Genomic DNA, 21121 nt, shown 5'->3' on the forward strand with positions numbered 1-21121 from the left:
ATTTTTTTTTGCACAACTTTATACGAATTCGCAAACCCGCCTAAGCCATGATAATTGTGACAAGAATTAACGACTCTTCAGTTAACTCTAAGATATTTGAGATGATTAACTCTAGATTAGGACATGTATGTATACATGATTCATAAAAGTGTATTAAATCGGAAAAAATACACGTTCTGGATAAAATGGTGAATAATTCCACAAGAATTATTAAATATATAATTATATAAAATTTTAGTATATAATTAAATCATAATTTTGAAAGATTTCTTAGAAAATATCTGTCAATTTTACGAGTATTATTAATATTCATTGCAAAAGATTATTTAACTACTTTTAAAAAAAATTTTTAAAGACAAATCTAGTTTAAGTTGGAAAATTACACGTTCTGGATAAAATGGTGAATAATTCTACAAGAATTATTAAATATATAATTATACAAAACTTTAGTATACAATTCAATCATAATTTTTATATACGATAAAATTTTTATTAAAAGACTCTTCGCAATGAAAGGTTGAAGGATTTCTTAGAAAATACCTGTCAGTTTTATTAGCATTATTCGTGCAAAAGATTATTTAACTACTTTTCACAAGATTTTTAAAGACAAATCTAATTTGTTCCAAGTCTATCAAATTAAATTTTGATTGATTTTTTCAAACTACTAGATCAAGTTCTCAAGTTTGCGGAACGATAAGATTATATCACAATCGCAATTTTTCTCATTAGATTTTCGAGCAACACAATCTATGCAGAGAAAGAGAGAGACAGAGAATGCGAGGAACTGCATCATTAAAGCAATACATCGTGCAAGCGATCGGTGCAAAACTGCATTGTACGTGCGGTTCCATTGAACCGCGAGGAGAAGGGGGAGGAGGAGGAGGAGGAGGAGGTAAGCGGAGCAAACTCGCGGAATCCGGGCGCAGAATGCGGGACCGCATAAAAGCCGGCTCTTTATCTGTCAGGTATGAGCGAGATATCGGCAAACGGGTTTCGCAACTTTGCAGCACACGCAGTTCGGCGAACGACGTTCGGTCCACTCTTACGTCGAGTTTGTCCCGCGATTTTCGCGACGTTTTTCCGATCTTACCAGTCGATTTGTCTCAATCTGAGAGGCACGGATCAATCCACCTCGGAATGGTACCTTGATCAACTTTCCACACTTATCTCGGCATTTTCTTATATTTCTCTCTCTTTCCTTACAATGATTTTTTGTCATTATTTATTAAAGAATGAAATAGTAGAGAAAATTGTATTTTTTATGTCTCGCATACGAGATTATTTTATGATAAAGTTTTAAATTATTGAAAGAATTTTAATTTGCCATTTAATTAATAGCGAAAACATAAAAAAGAGTCACACGTGATGATTTCTATGAAAAATTTCTATGAAAATTTGAGAAAATTAGAGTGAAAGCATAAGTGGAAGCCTCTGCAATTATAACAAATGGCGTATATTTGTGTGCGAGCTCTAAAGTGGGGCAATATACGAAGGCTACCAATTGTAGACGATGTGGTAAAAGATAAAACTGGCAGCTGACAAGCCACTGTCACTTGTCACGCACCTCTTATATAATAATATTGTAAACACGTTTAGCGCGTTCCTTAGCGTATATCCACATTTTCACTTATCGGTGAAATTTAAAATTGTACACAAAGGTGCGGAAACACATCTTTGACTTATGAGGTTTATTTGTCCTTCGGTTTCTGTGTCGGCGAGAAATAACTGCTCGACACTCTCTACGAAGAAACGTTTTCGTGTTACTCATTAAATTATACGTTACATGTATACAATAATGCATGTAATTATACATTATGTGAATAAAAGATGTGTGAACATTTGTTTCGCACATGTCGACAAAATTTCATTGATAAACTTCTTTTAATTTTTCGAAAGCTTCTGTCGCGGATTGAAATATTTACGAGGTGTATATATTAATTTAAATTAAAAAAAAAGTCATTTTCTTTTACATCTAGAGTGATTCTACGATCACGAAGGGATCACCAACGCACTAATAAATCGGCATCATTCTCTTGCCTGCTATTCATCCGACCCCTCTTATTTCCTCTCGTGCACATCTCGCTTGAAACGAATTATAACGCACTAGAGGATACGAGGATAGCCTTTTTTTTCTTCCCTTATCCTCTGTGGATCTCAGATGACGTCCTACGCCATACCATGCTCGACGCACCCGCACGCATGGAATTACGTAATGAAAAGCAGTCCTCCCACGTTGCTACCAAGTCCTAAGACTCGACGAGCCCACCCTCCCCTTTCCTCCCCCGACATGGAAATTGATGCAACCTTATTTATGAAAGTCTCCTACTTTTCCGCGCGGCGCGTTTCTTGCTCGTATCGAAGCGTGATTTACGAGTCACGCATCCCTGCGCACGTGCGCTCTCTCGTGTAATTCGATGATTTTCTACGTGCACGCGCGTGGCAAAACCCGAGTTTCGCGAACGGAAGGTATTATAATGCATCGTGTATCGTATATGTATACAACGGCCGGCTGTATCTCTCTTTTCGTGCGTGTCGGGGATACCGGAAATTAACGTGTTATTAGTCGTCAGGTTAACGAGAGTACGTAACCAAAGGTATACGACCGTGTTTTATGTCAGCATAAAAATAAACAGCGTTTTCCGCCCCAACCTCCCTCCCTCAATATACAGGGTATTTTTTAATAAGTGTGAAAAATTATAGAAGATGATTCTTTGTCGAAAATTAAGAGAGCATAATTTTTCGCATAAACATATACTCCTACGTCCTTCCCTGTGGAGTTACACTTTTCCAAAAATTGGGATAAAAATTAAATTTTTATTTTTTAGATTTTCAGATTTTTATTTAATTTTGTTTTTGTTCCAATTTTTCCAACATTTACTCTAATTTTATTTTTAAAATTTAATTTCTCGTGATTCGAAACCTATTTGCTATATTTAGTATCGTGCTGTGCACGATAACGTATTTTATTTTTTTTCTTGAAAACTACTGATTTTATAAAAACAATAAAAAAAAATAAAAAAATTTCTAAATAAATCAAATTTTTTAATGCATATTTTTAGATGATCATATTCCGACCCATTAAAAAGTTTTAATAAAAAATTGAATAGAGGTTGCTAGTTTCATCCCCTTATAACAATACGGGAGGCTGAAAAAAATATTAATAAATAATCTTTTTAGAAAAAAAAATTTTTAGTACAAAATATGCACCTAATTTCATTTCTTTAACTTGTTCCAAATTTGAGAAAAAAATAATGCCCATGTAGAAGTTTATATGAGAAACCCTCCTTAATTTTCGATAAGAATCATCTTCTAAAATTTTTTGCACTTATTAAGAAATACCCTGTATAACTCTGAAATTATTCCACTAAAATTGAAAAATAGTTGCATATAATAGTTCTATATAAGTTCTATATAAGTAATAAGTTTGATAAAAATGTATAATGATAATAATGAAAATAATAGAAGGATAATAGTAGAAATAATGAGATAAGATATATATTAATGCATTTTTGTGGTGTTTTTTTTTTGAACGCATTTCATTAAATGCGCCTTTTTTATCTTCCTTTGAAAAGACAATTTTTTAAAATGTGTTTTTTTAAACGCGTGCTCGCGATTGTTTGCCTATCTATCCAAAGGTGCAATTTCAGTGTCATCGATTGATATTTTATCGATATCGTGAATTCCGCGCGTTCCATCATAGCGTCATCGAAGCTTGGAAAAAATGCGTATTTCTAACACTTTACACCGTGAATACATTTATACACATACGGTGTATATACAAATAACGATGATAACAACCTGTTATCGCTCTCGTTGTAAACTTGACGACCATGTGACTACGATGCGATAATAGAATGCGAAGATAGGGAAATGCCAAGACGCCACGTTTCTAATCTAACGACCTAATTTTTCCATCATTACACAATCGAGAAATATCGTGAAAATAAATTGTAAATATCGACAATCATAAATAGCTGCACTATTATCACAGAATGTAATAGGAGATAATACAAAAATGTAAGAGCAAAATAAAAATAAGAATATATAAGAAAATAAGAATATATATGACATAATTAACGATTGATACAAATAGGTGCAAAAACAAACACATTAATAAGTGACCAACATAAGCATTTATTTTAGATAAATGAATTATCTTTATATATTAATATTATTGTATATCGACAATTATAAATTATTAATTTCTTCAGAGCTATGTATTTTATCGAATATACATAATTTTTATCAACATTTTTATTAAAAAAACATGCAATGTTATAAATAATCATTCATTATTCAAAGCAATTGAGTGTAAAAGGATTATCTCACAATAGTGGCATTAAGAGACTCAGATACTCTTTAGGGAGGAAATTTGATTTTAAAATTCACGCTAACGGAATAGAGTGAATATTGTGAATGTTTCGCAATTCACAGTCTCAAGAATGCAGAAATAAAACGAGTTTTCAATTTTTCACGACATCGCGAGCGAAGAATGCATATTCATTCCTTACTTTACCGTACGCTATTTCCAGGTGTAGATGCAACTAGCATCTCTAATTCCCGATTTCGCGGTGGAACAAATCGTCCGGCGATTTACCCAAATCTATCTGCGCGGGATCTTTTTTTTTTTTATCGCGGATCTCGGAAAAAGCGGACGATGCACACCTGGAAAGTGGGTGGTATCCTCTCTCCAGATCATCTCATTTCAACGTTATTGTGTCGAGGCGAAAGAGAGGGAGGGAGAGAAATATTTAACTTGGTCTCGCGCATTTAAGCACGCGTGTTTTAACGACACGCAGAGCCCGCCGCCGGCGCGGCACGAATATAGACTTCACTCGAGGCATTTTTCTCTCTCTCTTTCTCTCTCTTTTCCTTACGAATGCCACGCCTCGCATTTCTGCATAATCACGGCTGTTGTCATTCCCCTTCCCCCGCGCTTCCCCGCGATCCTCCCCGCGGCGAGCCGTTCCCTTCCTCTAATCCCTCCCCCTCCCCCTTCAACGATACCTGCCTGCCCCCCTGCGCGTAGCTCCTTCTTTCCTCGCTGTCTTCAGGAATCCGAGCTCCCTCGCGGGGTAGCAGGCGAACCGGTGCATTATCGAATGCACCGCGTCTAGTAACGGTGAGAGCGAGCTTAGCTTGCTGGTCGTCAACGTTGACCGTAATCGAGCCTCGATAGGACATGACTTGTTAATCGATTGCCCGCTTCAGCTCTTTTTTTTCTGCTCATGAGACAATTTGTACATAATATAATTGAGATTGTTTTTTTGCCAGAAGGAAAGTCGCCGCTGTGTGCATCCCTTTTTGAAGACGTACATTTATACGGGTATTTCTAATAAGTACGAAAAATTTTAGGATCTGATTCTTTGTCGAAAATTAAAGGGGAAATTATTTTTTATATAAACATGTATTCCTACAACCTTCCCTGTGGAGTTACACTTCTCCAAAAATGAGAGTAAAAATTAGGTTTTTATTATAATTTTGTTATTGTTTCAATTTTTCCAACATTTACTCTAGTTTTATTTTCATTTCAAATTTAACTTCTCGTAATTCGAAACTAATGCTATTTAACATCGTGTTGTGCACGGTAACGTATTTTATTTTTTTTCTTGAAAACTACTGATTTTATGAAACAAGTAAAAGAAATAAAAAAGTTTCTAAATAAATCCAACTTTTTAATGCATACTTTTAGATGATCATATTCCCTTAAAAAATTCTAATAAAAAATTGGATAGGAGTTGCTAGTTTCATCCCCTTATAACAATACGGAAGGCTGAAAAAAATATTAATAAATAACTTTTTTACTAGTAAAAAATATCATAATTTCATTTTTCTAACTTGTTCTAAATTTGAGAAAAAAATAAAAACAATTTTTATCCCCATTTTTGGAGAAGTGTAACTTCACAGGAAAGGATGTAGGAGTATATGTTTATGAAAAACCCCCCTTAATTTTCGACAAAGAAATCGTCTCCTAAAATTTTTCGTACTTATTAAGAAACAGTCTGTATACGCAAAAAGAGGGGAAATTATTTTATTTATTATGCACATTTAAAAGAAAATGACCGATTCAATTATGTGTCTGGGAAAATTTGTACCGCGTTAGCTGAATCACGCCATCGGTATCTTAAAAGATAATAGATCCTCTTATGGGCGCGCAGTTCTAAAGTTGCTGCAGGCTAATAATACTTGTGTGATCCCACACATGGGAGGATCATAATACGAGCGTCCTCGCGATAAAATGAATCCTCGCGATCCAAAGAGTTGCACGAGAGTGTCAGTTAACGATAACGCCAACCAATTACGAATCTCTGAATCTATGAACTATGCTAGACGACCTGTAATAGGCTACCCACGCGTGGCATTGATTACATGTTCCATGATCGACTCATTATCTCTATTTATCCTACGAGTAGAGTCGCCGCGGAATCGATTTCAAGGCGTGTTTCCTTTAGATTCCCGTTTGATCGTCGATCGCCACCGATCGCTATAATCATCAGCGATAATAGTTAATCATCGAATCGATTTCGCAAACTTGCGAAAGCACTCATTTGAACAACGTTGTGTATCAAGTGACAAACGCGCTATCTTTTTCTATTATACAAAATTTGACAGCTTCGATTAAAAAGTAAATTAGTTATTAATTATATAAAATTTGTGTTTTTATAAAAGTCGCGAGGAAAGAACGAAAAGAATTTTTTGTATCAAAAATGCAATGTAAAGATTATTCACAACAATCAATTAATTGTCATTACGTGCAAAATTACAATGAAATTTCTCGTAAAAAGAAGATTCAATTTGAATACGCTTGCCGCTGCTGATTATGTTTGTCATGAATAATAGATCAAATGACGCGAAAGATCAAGTCTAGTTTAGTTGGTCATCGACGATGAGTCGAGGATATTATTCATCGTCATCTAAACATGTGCTGCGATGTAGGGCGAGCTACTTAAGAATGACATTGAATCAAAGAGATGTTAATCTGCACGATTTTATTTAACGGGCATCGATCACAAGAAAAATCGGCAATTATCACAATTATTTTTAATAAACTTTATTAATATTCGCTTCATTTATTAATACTCTGACTAATATTCGCTTCAAATTTTTATAGAAAAGAAATTTATTAAAAAAAAGAGAAACAGAATAAAATAAAGTGTAAATGTTTTGAGGTATCAGAATGTAATCTTTTTTTTTTTTTTTACGAAAATATAAAATATAAAATTCTATAATAAATTATAGTTAATTTGGCAAAATTTCTTTCTCACCATAACTCGTTTGCATTAATTAAATGGGCAAAAAATTCTTCATTTCCACTCTGTTTTAAAGTCGCACTTCTCTTGCGAGAGATTCCGTCCAGCTCGAGAGGATACAAAAGGTATCGCGGATTCTTACCTTCGTCAAATTACACCCCCCGGTCTTTTCTGACGTCCCGGTAGGGCGATGTAAAGTCGATGATCGTCACGTACGGGCTGATATTTACGGCGTCGCCTTTTTCTACGCCGCGCCGCTGACCTCGACTTCCGACGTGACCTTGAAGAATTGCGAACCGGCCGTGATGCGATGCGATGCGATGCGACGCGGCAGGTCCGTACCTAAATACCAGATCACTGGAGTGTGGAAGGAATTGTTTGCGCGTGTGCTGCTCGAGTTTCTTTTTCGTAATTCACGGAAGGTTGCGCAGGCAAGGCTAACGAGAGTTTTCGCATATTCATGTATACCGGATGTGTTCCCGTCTCGTATTTTTTATCTCCCTTTAAATAAATCGTACGATGTGATTTCGGCCTCGCAAACTTCTCCGAGAATCGGTGGAAAGTAGACGCGTACAGCTGCTTCTTGCTTCTCTCGCAAATGTGGGAAGTCAATGTTCTTTTTAAACGAAAATAACACAGAAATTTATTATTCTTCACAATTATGTACGTATTACGTTCGAAAAATACTTCGTAATTTAAAAAGGGAAGAGAAACGAATTTTATTTCTATTTTTAAATGACAAACTTTTCCAAGAATCGATGGAAAGTAGACGCGTACAGCTGTTTCCATCGCAAATGTGGTGGGAAGTCAATGTTCTTTTTAAATGAAAATAACACAGAAGTTCATTATCTTTCACAATTATGTCCGTATTACGTTCGGAAAATACTTCGTAATTTAAAAAGAGAAGAGAAACAAATTTTATTTCTATTTCTAAAATGATTTTTTCTTTTGAGAAAACGAGAAATGTAGTTTCAGAAAAATTTTTTTTATTTTTTAATGTCAATATTTTTTTATTTATTTTTCATCTTTTTAGTACAATTTTAATAGAAATATGCATCGTTTTATATCACGTTTCTGAAGAGTTGCAATTTGCATGAATCACGCTGGCAAAAAATTATTCATGTTCAGTAAAATTCCGCGAATATTTCTCGAGATGTAATTATAATATTGCGTGTGCATGGATAGATTATTCGTTGACGGAAAATGGTTCATCACAATTCATTTGAAAATACGATGTTTATCGATAGAATAAGAAACGATTCTACAGGATCTGGGACGCTTTAAATGACAATGTCAATACAGATGTTAATTCGAAAAGAATCTTGTCTACACAACTCGTAAAATTCGCAACCAACGCGACTGATTACATGTCACATCGATAATTCATATTATTTAACACACAAATAATTTTGACACAAATTACTTCATCATATTTATCATTTTTTCTGTCACATTCGAGAGATTTGAGATAATTCATTCATGTAAAAATGTAACGAACTTGTACGTGTATCTTCGAAATGTAGGCTAAGACTGTGAAATCACGCACTTGAAGTTGCATGTAAAGTTGCGATGTAAAATGAAAAAAAAATCGAAACCATCGATGTTAATTATCGGTTATAGTCTGCATGGATTGGAGTTCGTGACGCTTTTATTTCTCCAGAAAAAACAACCGGGAATTAATTTAGGAACAGAATCGCGTTCGACCGAGATTCTACGATCCTTTCCACCTGCGGACGAGAGAGTTGCCTTTCGCAAAACATCATTATCTTCACGACGATTGACCTCGTCGCGTTACTGTTGCGTTAAACGACGACGTGTCACGAAACTAGCGCGTTAAATATTTACATGTAAGTAAGTAAAGCGCGTTTTAATCGTTGAGAAGATCCACCGCTAACAATGATATCTCTGCGACTCTTATATTCTCAAGTATCCCAGGCGCGATACGCATTTAACGCAATCCGCTCCAAGGTGCTTAAGAAGGCTCGCGATAAATACAATTTTTAATTTATCATTAAATATTAATCGTCAAAAGAACGTCACCGAAGCACGTTAATTAAATGTTTCTCGTTTCGACGTTGTTAAAAAATAAATAAATAAATAAACTCGCTTATTATTCGAGAAACTATATTAGCTCAAGTTGACTTGTTAAGCCGCTTAAGATAAGAACTGTCAAATTGAAAATAAGATTATTTATGCCACTCGTAAACTTTTCGAAGATTACGGACGGTGTCTTTTATCTTTCGGGAGTAGTTCTAGGTAGGAAACTCGCAAAGCCACACAGCGGGAAAGGCATGGCAAGGCATTTTTTTTTTTTTTCGTTACGCAGACATCGAGCATCCATTAAGAACTTGTAACGGTTGCGGATACCTTCTTCCTCGGGAAGAAGAGTCATTCGCGCGACCGATCATGTCGGCGTCCCGCCGAGAGAGGCTTCCGAGACGAAACGAGAAGCAGATCAGAGCCGGGTCTCGATAAGAGTAACGCGGTCGGTCGGCGATGGCGATGGTGGGGTGATGCGTGGATCGCGACTCGAAGCTTACGGCAAAGAAGAAGAAGAAGACGACGACGACGACGAAAGCAAAGGAAGAGAGCAAGGCACAGGATAAGAGAGAGCGAGCTAGCTCACCTTGGCGCCCATGGTATGCGCCCATTGGCGTCCCTCGCAAAGGCGTAGCGTCTCTCAATATATGTATTTTGATAAGGGTCCCCCACGAGAGGCAGAGAAAGAGAGAGAGAGAGAGAGAAAAACGCGAGAAGAAGACGGAAAGCAAATAGTCGCTGCAACTGATCTTTATTACGGTTGATTTTGTCCCACGAAATTCGTGCACGCTGCAAAACAATGCATAATTCTAGAGCTGTCGATGTTATTTTGGTGTCGTACGTGTCTTTTCTCGGTGAAATGATTGGGTTTTACGTAAGAGATATTAGCTTGCATTCGAGAGAGGATACATTCGTATTATAAAGATGTTTTTCATATATAAATATTTACATGAATTTTGTAAAGATTGGGTCGCCATTTGCTCTCTATTCATTCCTCTCTCCTGTCCTTTGGTCTCGCGTAATTCTATTCTAAAAAATATATCATTTATGTTATTATTAGCGGAAAATTCAATCGCTCGAGGCATGAATATGGAAAACGAAATGCTTGGTATGCTGACACATTGCTGAATCGCATATCTCGGGCGACTCAATGGACTACGTAACATGCCAAACGTTATGTATACGAGGCTATTGAAAATGTCACGGTAAAAGAGAGACTTAAAACAGAGGAAAAAACAAATTTGTAAATATTGTAAAACAAATATCAATCAAATTAATTAATTAAATCAATAAAAACTTATTACATTTCTATAAACGTTAATTTGATAAATAAACACGCGCGAAAAGTTAAAGAAAAGATTAATATATCCAATTTTTTTCATCACAATATTTAATTAAATAAATAAGTCGTGCTTTCTGAGATAAGTATAATGAAAAATTCTCAATATCTAAATTATCAGTTTAATCAATATCTTTATAATTTGCAGTATATCAGAAAAAAATTAGTATTCTTTTCATTATTTATTCTCTCATTTTTACCTTTTACAAATATCAATATTCATGCTCTAAATTATTTCTGTATTACCGTTAATCCTTCTTTGAGAAATGCGAATGAAGGAGCGGAAAATCAAAGGCAGAAAAGAAGGAACGCTTCGAATAATTTTATAAAAATATTTCCATCTTCTCTCACTTGATCTTGCGCACTTGATCAATCTACAGAATCTTTTATGGTGTTTTATGATTCTATTTAGTCTGAAAAATTTCTATCCATAAGCATAAGTCGAGTCGCATCGCATCGCGTCGCAAAAGTATGCGCGTCGTTTTACGGTAGGCATATCGATGCCCCGAAGGCGCGCATCTGCATCGAGAAAATGCAGATGCAGTCGGTCGACGACGCCGGTTTTGCGGCCTTAAATATTTCATTTAACTCCCGGTCGGGATATTTATCCGCGGCGAGAAATATTACGCGACACGCGCCGTAAATTTTCAGTCCTTCTTTTTCTCTTAAACGGGAATCTCTCTCCTCTCCTCTCCAAAGTCAGCCTTCGGCGTCGCCGATTTATCGTGCATACCGGGCACGATTATCGCCTCATTGTCCGTTACGTAACACGACGATCGGAGGAAGCGGGAGAGGAAGAGAGAGAGAGAGAGAGAGAGTGAGAGGGAGAGGGAGAGGGAGAGGGAGAGGGAAATCACCGGCTCTATTAGCACACGCGTTTTCTGCGTAATACGTGTATGCGAGAACACACACGGATACCGATAAATAAATAAGTGCGTAGGCGTGCAAGGAATGTCTGCCTGGGGAAAAAATCCGGGACATCCTTGCACAACGTTGAGAAAAAGATTCGCTTACGATAATGATAAAAAAAGCTATTGTCTTCACTTTTCCGAATTCTTTAATTTTTCTCGTACGATTCAAACTTTATTTTACATTATACGATCTTTTACATCGGAAAAAATTGGACAAATTGAAAAATATTTGAAAAATAAAGGAGACTTTTCTCGAGGGTCTTAAACAGCTGATCGCCTTGGGATCTTGACACGTGGATTGTCGCGTGAGATTGTCCGAAACCACGTGTATATGCATATGTATAAGGTACACCTGTGTGCCTGAATACGGTCAGGTTGCGCGGATAGATATCGGATACGCGTAGCGGGACATGGGCGGTTTCGAAGAATGCGTTTCCTTCCTGCCGATACGTGATGTAGGTACCCCCTAAATGGACGCGCGCTCGCGCGTGATCGGAGATGTGCGCGATCGTCCCGTACGTTTTATATAAGTAATCCCCTTCCCTCTCGTCCCATCCCCCGTTAAAATGAGTCATGTCGCGATTACGATTCCATTCATGTCTCGCAACAAAGCGAGAATACGCGACTAAAACTTTCGCGAAATTATTCGGGGAGACGACATGTATCTCCCTAATTTTCTGTATTTTTTTAAATACATCTAACGTATCAAAACGTGTTCAAGATCACTGACGCACGCTAATGTACAACGGGACCGATGTTACAGGTAAACACCTGGTGCTGGTGACGGACCCCGAGATCGTCGAGGATGCGTACGCCTTCGACAATCCTTGCTTCAAGGACGCCACACCTACGACGATTGGCCGCGTCACAGAGAGACCGGCGTCGGCCGTACTCGGGGACACACCTGCCAAGGATTCCACGCGATGGTCCACACCTTGGACATCTCTGGGTCTCGGATCGGCCATTCGCAACGATAAACGTCGAACCCTCGACGATTCCTATGTCGGAGTAAGTCGCATTTCATTTTCATTTTTTTTTTCTATTATGCAGATATGTCGGTCTCTCTATTTCATGTTTACTATTGCTCAAAGATCAGTAATTCATATTATTTAATTGCGATTTATTTTATTTCATTGATAACGAATAAAATTAAATGACATATACCGTATTATCTGACAATGACAGTACGAGATAAAATAGAAATCAATGAAAAAGAAGATTAAATTTTATTCCTGAAGATGTTGATTAACAGAGTATTAAAAATCTTTGTAAAAATATTTATCAAAAATAAGCATAAAATGATTTATTTAATTAAATTTAAATTGATAATCAAGCTTTGTATTGTGCTCTCATGATAAAAATCTCAATAGCTCGGTATTTTTTCTAAAATCTTAAGAATGATCTCTTCCATGTTGAAGCAAAATATGACTATATATCTCGTAATTACATATATTGCATAAGAAAATGACATCTTATGCGGTTATTTTTAATTAGAAATTATCGCCCCAAACGACTAAGCTATTACGCCAAATAGACAATAAATTCCGCGGTTGTATCTAAAGAAGTGTCAAACACGGTAATAATAATGTTGTCGTTTAGTTGCGCGATACCAGAAATAGGATAATTGCAGGATAAAATGACTGAAGGCAGACGTAACGCTTATAATTTTCCATGATCTAATCTGATTTCAAAATATCCTTCTTTACGAGAAAAAACAACGAAATTAAAAATAATCTCTCTAAAATATATCCACAAAATAAATAGAGAATAGAACTATTTTTCGATTATATCTTATCCCAAAAATTTAATGCAATTTCCGCTCATTAAAATATTTATACAAATAATTGTTTTCAAGAATTAAAACAAGAAAAGCTATGACTTTAAAAGATAAAAATACACGTATCGTCAAGCATTAATGAGTTCTCACATATGCTTTATTAAGATATAAACATCAAAGATGCAGAAACTTACCAAGAAATCCTTCAATCGCGATTTGTACAAACCGGATATTACGAATCATATTACTGACCCAGCCGGATGTGATAATATATGTCGTCAATGGACATGACTCTTCTCTTTCACAAGAATACGACGTATGTTCCTCCGTTTATTTGTCGCGCGCATGAATGAATTAATATTTGTCATCGCCCGGTCATTGATTGTCGGGATTAATGACTCGACGACGGCGATGGGAATCAACGATTCATCCGCATGCGACACGCACACGACAGCAGTCGTGATGAGCGATCGACGTGAGAATTTTGCCAGACACCTAACAAGCTGTAACAATCGACGTACGTCCGTGTTCTTACAGCCCAAGGCCACTAGGGTCAGCGTGGTGGGTCTGCGGAGTCGTGACTTCACCGGCCTGGGCTTCAACGTCTGCGGCAACATGAGAGAGGGCATTTTCGTCAAGGACCTGCTGCATCGCGGTCCCGCATCCGAATCCGGACGGATACATCCTGGTCAGTATATCTCGAAATATTTACCTATCCAAAGTGGATCGTTTTCCAGCGATCATCGTTGAGGATTAATCTGCGAAGAGTTGTCCATTTTCCAGTTTCTCCCAAGCTCTCTGAAATCTTTTCTCTCTTCGATTTATTCTGCTTTATTTTTTATTTTTAATTCTCATGTCTATTAAAAAGAAACGCAATATATTGCCTATTGATTCGATTTTCACGCTCGATTCAGTTATCGCTGTGTGCGGCGACAATTCTCTTCGCTCGCTGTATCGAGATTGAAGTGTAATTCAATTTCTGTTGAGAAACAACGATATCACCCGTGTGAATTAAGTAAAGTAAATTAATACCCCGAGATTAACCTGGACAACATGTCTCTCAACATATGTTGGTTTGCGCAGATCTGAGCATCACCCACATACCTATATTTCGTGATGAAAGCACTGTTACTGCTGCGTCCGAGCACTTGATAACGCGTGTCGTGAGACGATTAAAACGAATATTAAGCCTTCATTGTGAGGCACTTGCCAGCATAAGTGAAGTGCGCGAATCGCATCCTCGTTGAACGGTATCAATGGCTCAGTTCGACAAAGTTGGCTATCAACTCAGATTCCAATCTTGAAAACAAAGTATAGATTGCACTGAAAAAATATATCTGTATTTGATAATAATTTTTAGAAAATTACAAAATTAATTTTCCGTTGCGATTGAAATCTTAATTTTGCTGGAGATTTCCTTTAGAGTAAAAAATATAAAATATAAAAATATAAAAGATATACAAATATAAAAAAAGATATAAAATATAAAAAAGTTGACTTTTTTAAGACGCTTCCGGTTGTTAGCCCTTTGAAATAAATTAACAAAAAATGCACGTCATGCTTTAAACATTAATTTTACAGAACATCAACTTTGTTTCGTAATAATGTATTCATTAAAAAAATTGTTATCGTACAGGCGATCGCATCTCCAGCGTAAAAATCAGCTTCCGCAACATGGTGTACGAGGACGCGCTGACGATTCTTAGCTATGCCTCGCCATATGACGTGGAGCTGGAGGTGGAGAGCGGCGGTACCGGTTCGAAGCCGACGACGTTGCTGAAGAAGAGCGTCGGTCCGAGCCCGACGAGGATCTGTCATCCTCTCTACAGGAGTCAATCGATCCCAGAGCTGACGCAGGCCCATAAAAGCGTCGCGAAACGACTCTTTATGGCCGATCCGAACGAATCCGTCGGTTCCAATCACTCGACGATGAACTCAACCCTCAAGTCGCCGAAATCGACGCCGGGTAGCGGGCAGAGTCTCGAGAGACGTCACGACGAGACGACGAAGAATAATCATCATCACAAGTTTGGCATCAAAGTGCTACCGGCGTTGGATGGTACCGTGCACCGGATCGAAAATCAAAACGAGCACAATACGAATCTAGAGAGAAGGCATTCGCGCAAGATGGACGCGGAGAAACTGCTGACTTCTTCGAACAGACAGTCTGCGACGTCGACAGCGAGCGACGAACCGTTGGAAATAACCGATGAAAGGAAACTCTGTAACGAGGGTTTTCAGCAACGCGCAGATCAGCCTGATGGCATCATCTCGGCGAGAATCACCGCCAACGTGTCGGACAATAAAGCCGGCAAGAGAAATGCCGATGCTGGAGGAGGGATCAACATACCGTCAGAGGTGCCAACAGAAGTGCACAACGCAGCCATGGCGGCTCGTAGGAATCGGAAGAGCAGTTCGGAGCCGCTGAATGCTCAAAAGATTAGCAGCTCGTCGACAGACTCCGACAGTGCCAAGAGTCCGCAGAAGAACAAACGGAAGGCGCCGGCGCCACCGAGGAGCAATATCAGCGAGATGCCACCGCTCGCGAAGAAGGACGCCATCGATACTATCGACAGCATCGCTGATTATTCAGAATCGTTGTGCGATTATGTGAGCAAGGCGCGTGAGAACACGGACGCCCGGAGGCATCGGTTGGAGAACCAGCCGACGATGAACAGACGCAACTCCGAGTCGGATACTGACAACGAGATGCAGAACAGTTTTACGACAATCGAGCTAAATCCTGCGGACATCACCATTCATCGCACGCCTGTACCAGAGGCGAACGATGACGATGAGGATGACATGTACAGAAAGGCGGCCAGTTTAGGCGATCTATCCAAGTATGAAAACAGAACTGCAACGACTCTCGAGAGAGCGCAGAGCCTCGATATGAGCGCCGATACCAGCGCGAAGAAGCGCAAGGCGCCGCTGCCGCCTGAAGACATCAATGAGTCCACGGAGGATCTTACCAAACTCGACCAAATTGACTCCTTCGATCGACGAAAGTTGAAGAAGTCGAATGAATGGGGCACCCTAGAGGACGTGATCTGGAGCGAAGCTGCTGATGCGGACGAGAAGGCGCGCGGGAAAACGAGAAAGAAGAGCAATGGCACTCTTGAACGCTCCAAGTCTGCGGTAGAGATCAAGCTGAAGGACGAAGTTACTGAAACAACAGATGATGTATCTGAAAAAAAGAAACTCGACAACAATGATCACGATATCGTCAGCATCGAGTTGTACAATTTACCATTGAGTAAGCGACTGACCCAGGAATTTATTCATAACGAACGGATGTTCAATCCAGACGAGGATAATTCTCTAGCTAGGATCGTAAACGATGGCCGGGTGGTGAAGAGCCCGACTCCGAGAGAAGTGGAGCTGGACTTTCAATTGGCCGACGAGAAACGGTTCTCTGAAGAAAGCCAGCCTGAGGAGGAACTCTTCGAAAATGATACGGAGACTTCTGTATCGGAAAAGTCAGGAGATTTTAGTCGCGCTTTGCGCTACTTTGAATTACACACGAATGTCTCGCCAGTGGAGCCGACGACAAAGACAGTCAGTCTTACGCAGCTAAACGAGCGAAGAGAGGAAAAAGCGCCCTTTAACGCATCATTCTACGCCGGTAAGCAGCCGGTAGTAGAAGAGTCTATCTCGAAAATAACCGTAGACAGGGGTTGCCGTGGTTGCGAGGGTAGGCACAGTCAGCACAGCGTGGATTGCGAACGCGAGAAACACGTCGACAAGCCACATCGTGTGACTGTACGATCGTTTTCAGATGATAATAAAACGATGACGACGAGAGAGAACATGGAGAGAGAAATAGAACGAGCGTGCACGCCGACGCATCTGCGAATTCATGCGTCCAAATCGGAACCGGCCAAGCACGATAAATCCCAGGATCCAAGGGAAGAGGAGATGCACACGGAGGGAAAGAACGGTACCTTTTCCACGTTCCAGGCGTACCGGACAAAATTCGAGCAACGAGGCGATAGGTATTCGCCGATCAAGTCGCCAACCGACTCTTCCTTCGATACGCACTTTGCTAGACGCGTTATTAATGTCTCCAGTCGTGACGGAAAGGATGAAGAAGAGGAAGAGGACGAGTACGAGTTCGGTTCAGGCATGACGACGCACAGCAAGAGTCCATCCTCGCCCAAGGAGGACCGTCACAACATCAGCAGTGTCAGCGTGTCAAGCGGTGAGAACAGCGAGGACAGTGGTCTGGTTCGCGAGTCGATAGACTACAACAATCCACAGGATTCGGAGAGTCGTCCGCCCTTGCCCGATACACCCATGCCGTTGAACGCAGCTCATAAAATGACCTACATTACGGAAATCAAAGTGTCGCCCAACAGGGAGGGCGTTCAAGAGACCGACAGTGAGAACGAGGACGGAATAACCACGACAGGGACTAACGGCGAGTCGCGAAAATCGCTGACACACGAGATCAAGGTGACATCGAACGGCAAACCCACGTCCGGTAAGAAACCGCCGGTACCGCCGAGACGATCAGACATTACGAGGAGCCCGAAAGAGGACCGGACGGACAAACAAGTGGTTTATGTGTCCGAGTATAAGTCCACGACGGGTAAGAGAGCCCAGATCTTGGACTCGCATCCATCAGAAGTCAAACAGTTGGAGGGCAAGAAGCTCGAGCACTGGATCTTGATGGCTGACAAGGAGCAGAATCGTTGGAACCCGGTTTCCAGTCAACCGCAGTCCGTTACAAACATCATGTTGTCATCCAGGGACGATGCAAACTAGAATAATCGTGATCTTCGCTTTTCCCTTAGAAATGCAAAGCGGAATTAAGCAGTACTGCTCATTTTAAGAAAGGCATATTTTATTCAAAAAATCACAAATGATAAAATCTTTTCGTGTATGATGTTTCTTACGAATAATATTGTACAATAACTATCAATGTTGACGAACGAATTTTTCGAGTTTCCTGAAAACTAAAGATTTTAGATTTAATAAATTCTTTTTGAAGATAATTCGATCGAAAATTTAAATCGAAGATTAAGATTAAGTGTTGCACATAATGATTTTTTGAGATAAATAATTTAATGTCTTTTTTAGTCATTAAAAACTTCGTTCTTTTTTTTTAATCCCAAATTTTCAATGTGATTGAAATGGATAGCGAGAAACGTATATGAATTAAGAATGACTAATTTTATGTCCATGTGATATATTTTTTGGAGCGATGCATGTTTTACACACGATATACAATGGTCATACGATATATGGTATCAAATATGGTACAAAATATAGATCCAAACACTCTTTTTGACGACTTTACTGAAGATTTTTATTCTATAGATAAATATTTTCGCTGATTTGTGTGTGTGTACAAATTTTCTATAATTTCCTAATTTATATCAATATTTTATTTGCAGGCACATAATATATTGATTTTAATTATATAATGTGAAATTGCTTTGTAGCATTATTAAAAAATTCAACATTCAAATAAAAAAAGAATTGTTGCACATATATATTTTATATTCTTATTACATATACATATTAAATCGACCATGTCTATCACGATAACATGAGAATTCATATTTTGATTGTTTTAAAATTGATTCTCACAAAAATATAAAAGTTGAAAAATTATATATGTGCCATAATTATGAATTTAAAAATTATTTAAGGTGCGGGATTTGAAATGCAAATGCATTGAAATAAATAAACTATAAATTAATCGTTCAATTTAAAGAAATTGTAATTCTTTTTATCAAATATAGACTGAACGATCAAAGTAAAACTTTTTTAGTAAATTTATCATAATTAAAATACTCCTTAAAGACACTTTGTTAATAAATCTGACATATTTATATTACTATAAAATTGTACATTTTATTTTTAATAGTTTGTCATTTTGAATCCAAATTTTAACACACACACACATACATTAGAATCTTGTTGCACATATAATGAAAAAATACGTAATTCTAATTTATCTGAAAATAACTTTACTGTCGCATATTTTATGTATAATTGTAGTCTTTTTTTCTGTTATTTTATTTGTATCTTTGTTATATTTAATATTAAATGTTATCTTCCTTTTCTCTTTAAATTGAACATCGCATTATATCATAATTAACTCAAAATGAAATAATTATATTAATGCTAAATATGCAGTGAAGTCACAATACTTTTAATCCTTGGATACTTTGATGATCCATGAAAATGAAAAAGAGAATATTATCTTATTATCTGAAATCTGAATATCTGACTCGTTTTACTTAGAGATACTTGATAAGATCGTTGTGTCTTTTATATATATATATATGTATATATATATATATATATATAATATATATATATAATATATATATATATATATATACATATACACGTCCATTATAAAATGCAAATACTTTTGTCGATAAGATCTGTAATCAAATAATGTTGTGTAATGATATATATATAGTATGTAAGTTAAATAATTTAATGAACATATTAATTCACTAACCGTATACTAAATTCTAATTGTGCACGAGTACTGTCCCCACATACGAAATACATATAAAACAAACGATTAATGAATAAAATTTTATATACAATTATTCGCTCTTTAAACATATTGATGTTCTTTTTCCATAAAATTTTAATGTTGAATATGTAAAAATGAGCAGTTTCTTTCCCAAGAGTTTTGTATATTTCTTTTAATACTGCACGTCGTTTCTTTTTATTGTATTATCTGCTTTATATTAAGTATTTTCCAAAATAGTGATAAAAAATTTTAAATCGTGTGTTTTAAAGTAAATAGTATGAATTTACTATAAAATACACGATTAAAATCAAAGTATTCCACACGTTTGAAGTATTACAGCAGCATTATAGAAAACGTGGAATATTATCATCAATTGCAAATCAGTCCATCAAGTCTTTCTTTGCGTGTATGTTTATTGTAATATAACTTATTTCAAGACTAACATGTTGGTAATATACTGTATTATTGTCTATAATTTTTGTTAGTGAAAAATGTATAAAGTTTTAACGAATAAAACTGTATATTTTTAGACATAAAACCTGATATTGCATAAATATATTTCTTCATGTTATATATTTTAATGAGAAGATAACAATTATTTATGTTCACTATATGATTATACTTTGAGATAAGTATATGTTAGAATATACTAGATGCCAAGAAGTTGCACTTGGTTTGAGATATATATATTTGAAGCGAGGAATATTTTATTCAGATTTCTTAAATGTTTTAATTTTCAAAGTTTTTAGTTTAAAATTCTAATTTTTAGTGTTACAATTCTGAGAGAATTTTATTTATTTCTGTTTTGATTATATTTCTTTTAATTTATTACTTTGTCTTCTTTTAAAGTTTTTCTTTTAATTTCTCGTGATTAGAACTTCAAAATTAAAAAAAAAATTTTATTCAGTTAGCGTGTTATCTTATTATATTCTCTTTATCAAGTGCAGATATCAAAATTTAATTAAAAATTATGTTCATATCAATCATCTCAGTATAACAAAAAAAATACATAATAAGTCCATCTTTAACAGAAATAAGATGTTATACAAAAGAAGGAAATAGAAATATATATTGATAGAATCAATAATTTAACTATTATTAATGTTATTACTATTACAGTTATATCAGAATTATATATTACATATATTGTTGCACATATATTCACTTTAAAAATTTTTATTGCATTTATTTTTTCACAAGAGAAATTATAGAAACAATAGAAAAGTATGTATGATGTATAAGCATATTTTTATTTTATATGCATCAATATATATACTTTGTACATTATTAGCTTTAATTTTT

At 36.8% G+C, this 21121-nt stretch overlaps 1 protein-coding gene across 1 annotated transcript in view; it reads left to right on the forward strand.

The window, feature by feature from the left end:
• The window catches only part of LOC105257003, a 30690-nt gene extending 12007 nt beyond the window's left edge, over positions 1-18683 (forward strand). Inside the window, exons 2-4 of the mRNA XM_011267338.3 lie at positions 12304-12548; positions 13855-14005; positions 14954-18683. Coding sequence (XP_011265640.1) covers positions 12304-12548; positions 13855-14005; positions 14954-18084 — 3527 coding nt within the window. The 3' untranslated portion in view covers positions 18085-18683. The remainder of the gene's footprint in view (positions 1-12303; positions 12549-13854; positions 14006-14953) is intronic.
• Positions 18684-21121: the final 2438 nt, after the last annotated feature.

Source organism: Camponotus floridanus, unplaced genomic scaffold (assembly GCF_003227725.1).
Source record: "Camponotus floridanus strain SB8 unplaced genomic scaffold, Cflo_v7.5 scaffold24, whole genome shotgun sequence".
Taxonomy (NCBI): Eukaryota; Metazoa; Arthropoda; class Insecta; order Hymenoptera; family Formicidae; genus Camponotus; species Camponotus floridanus.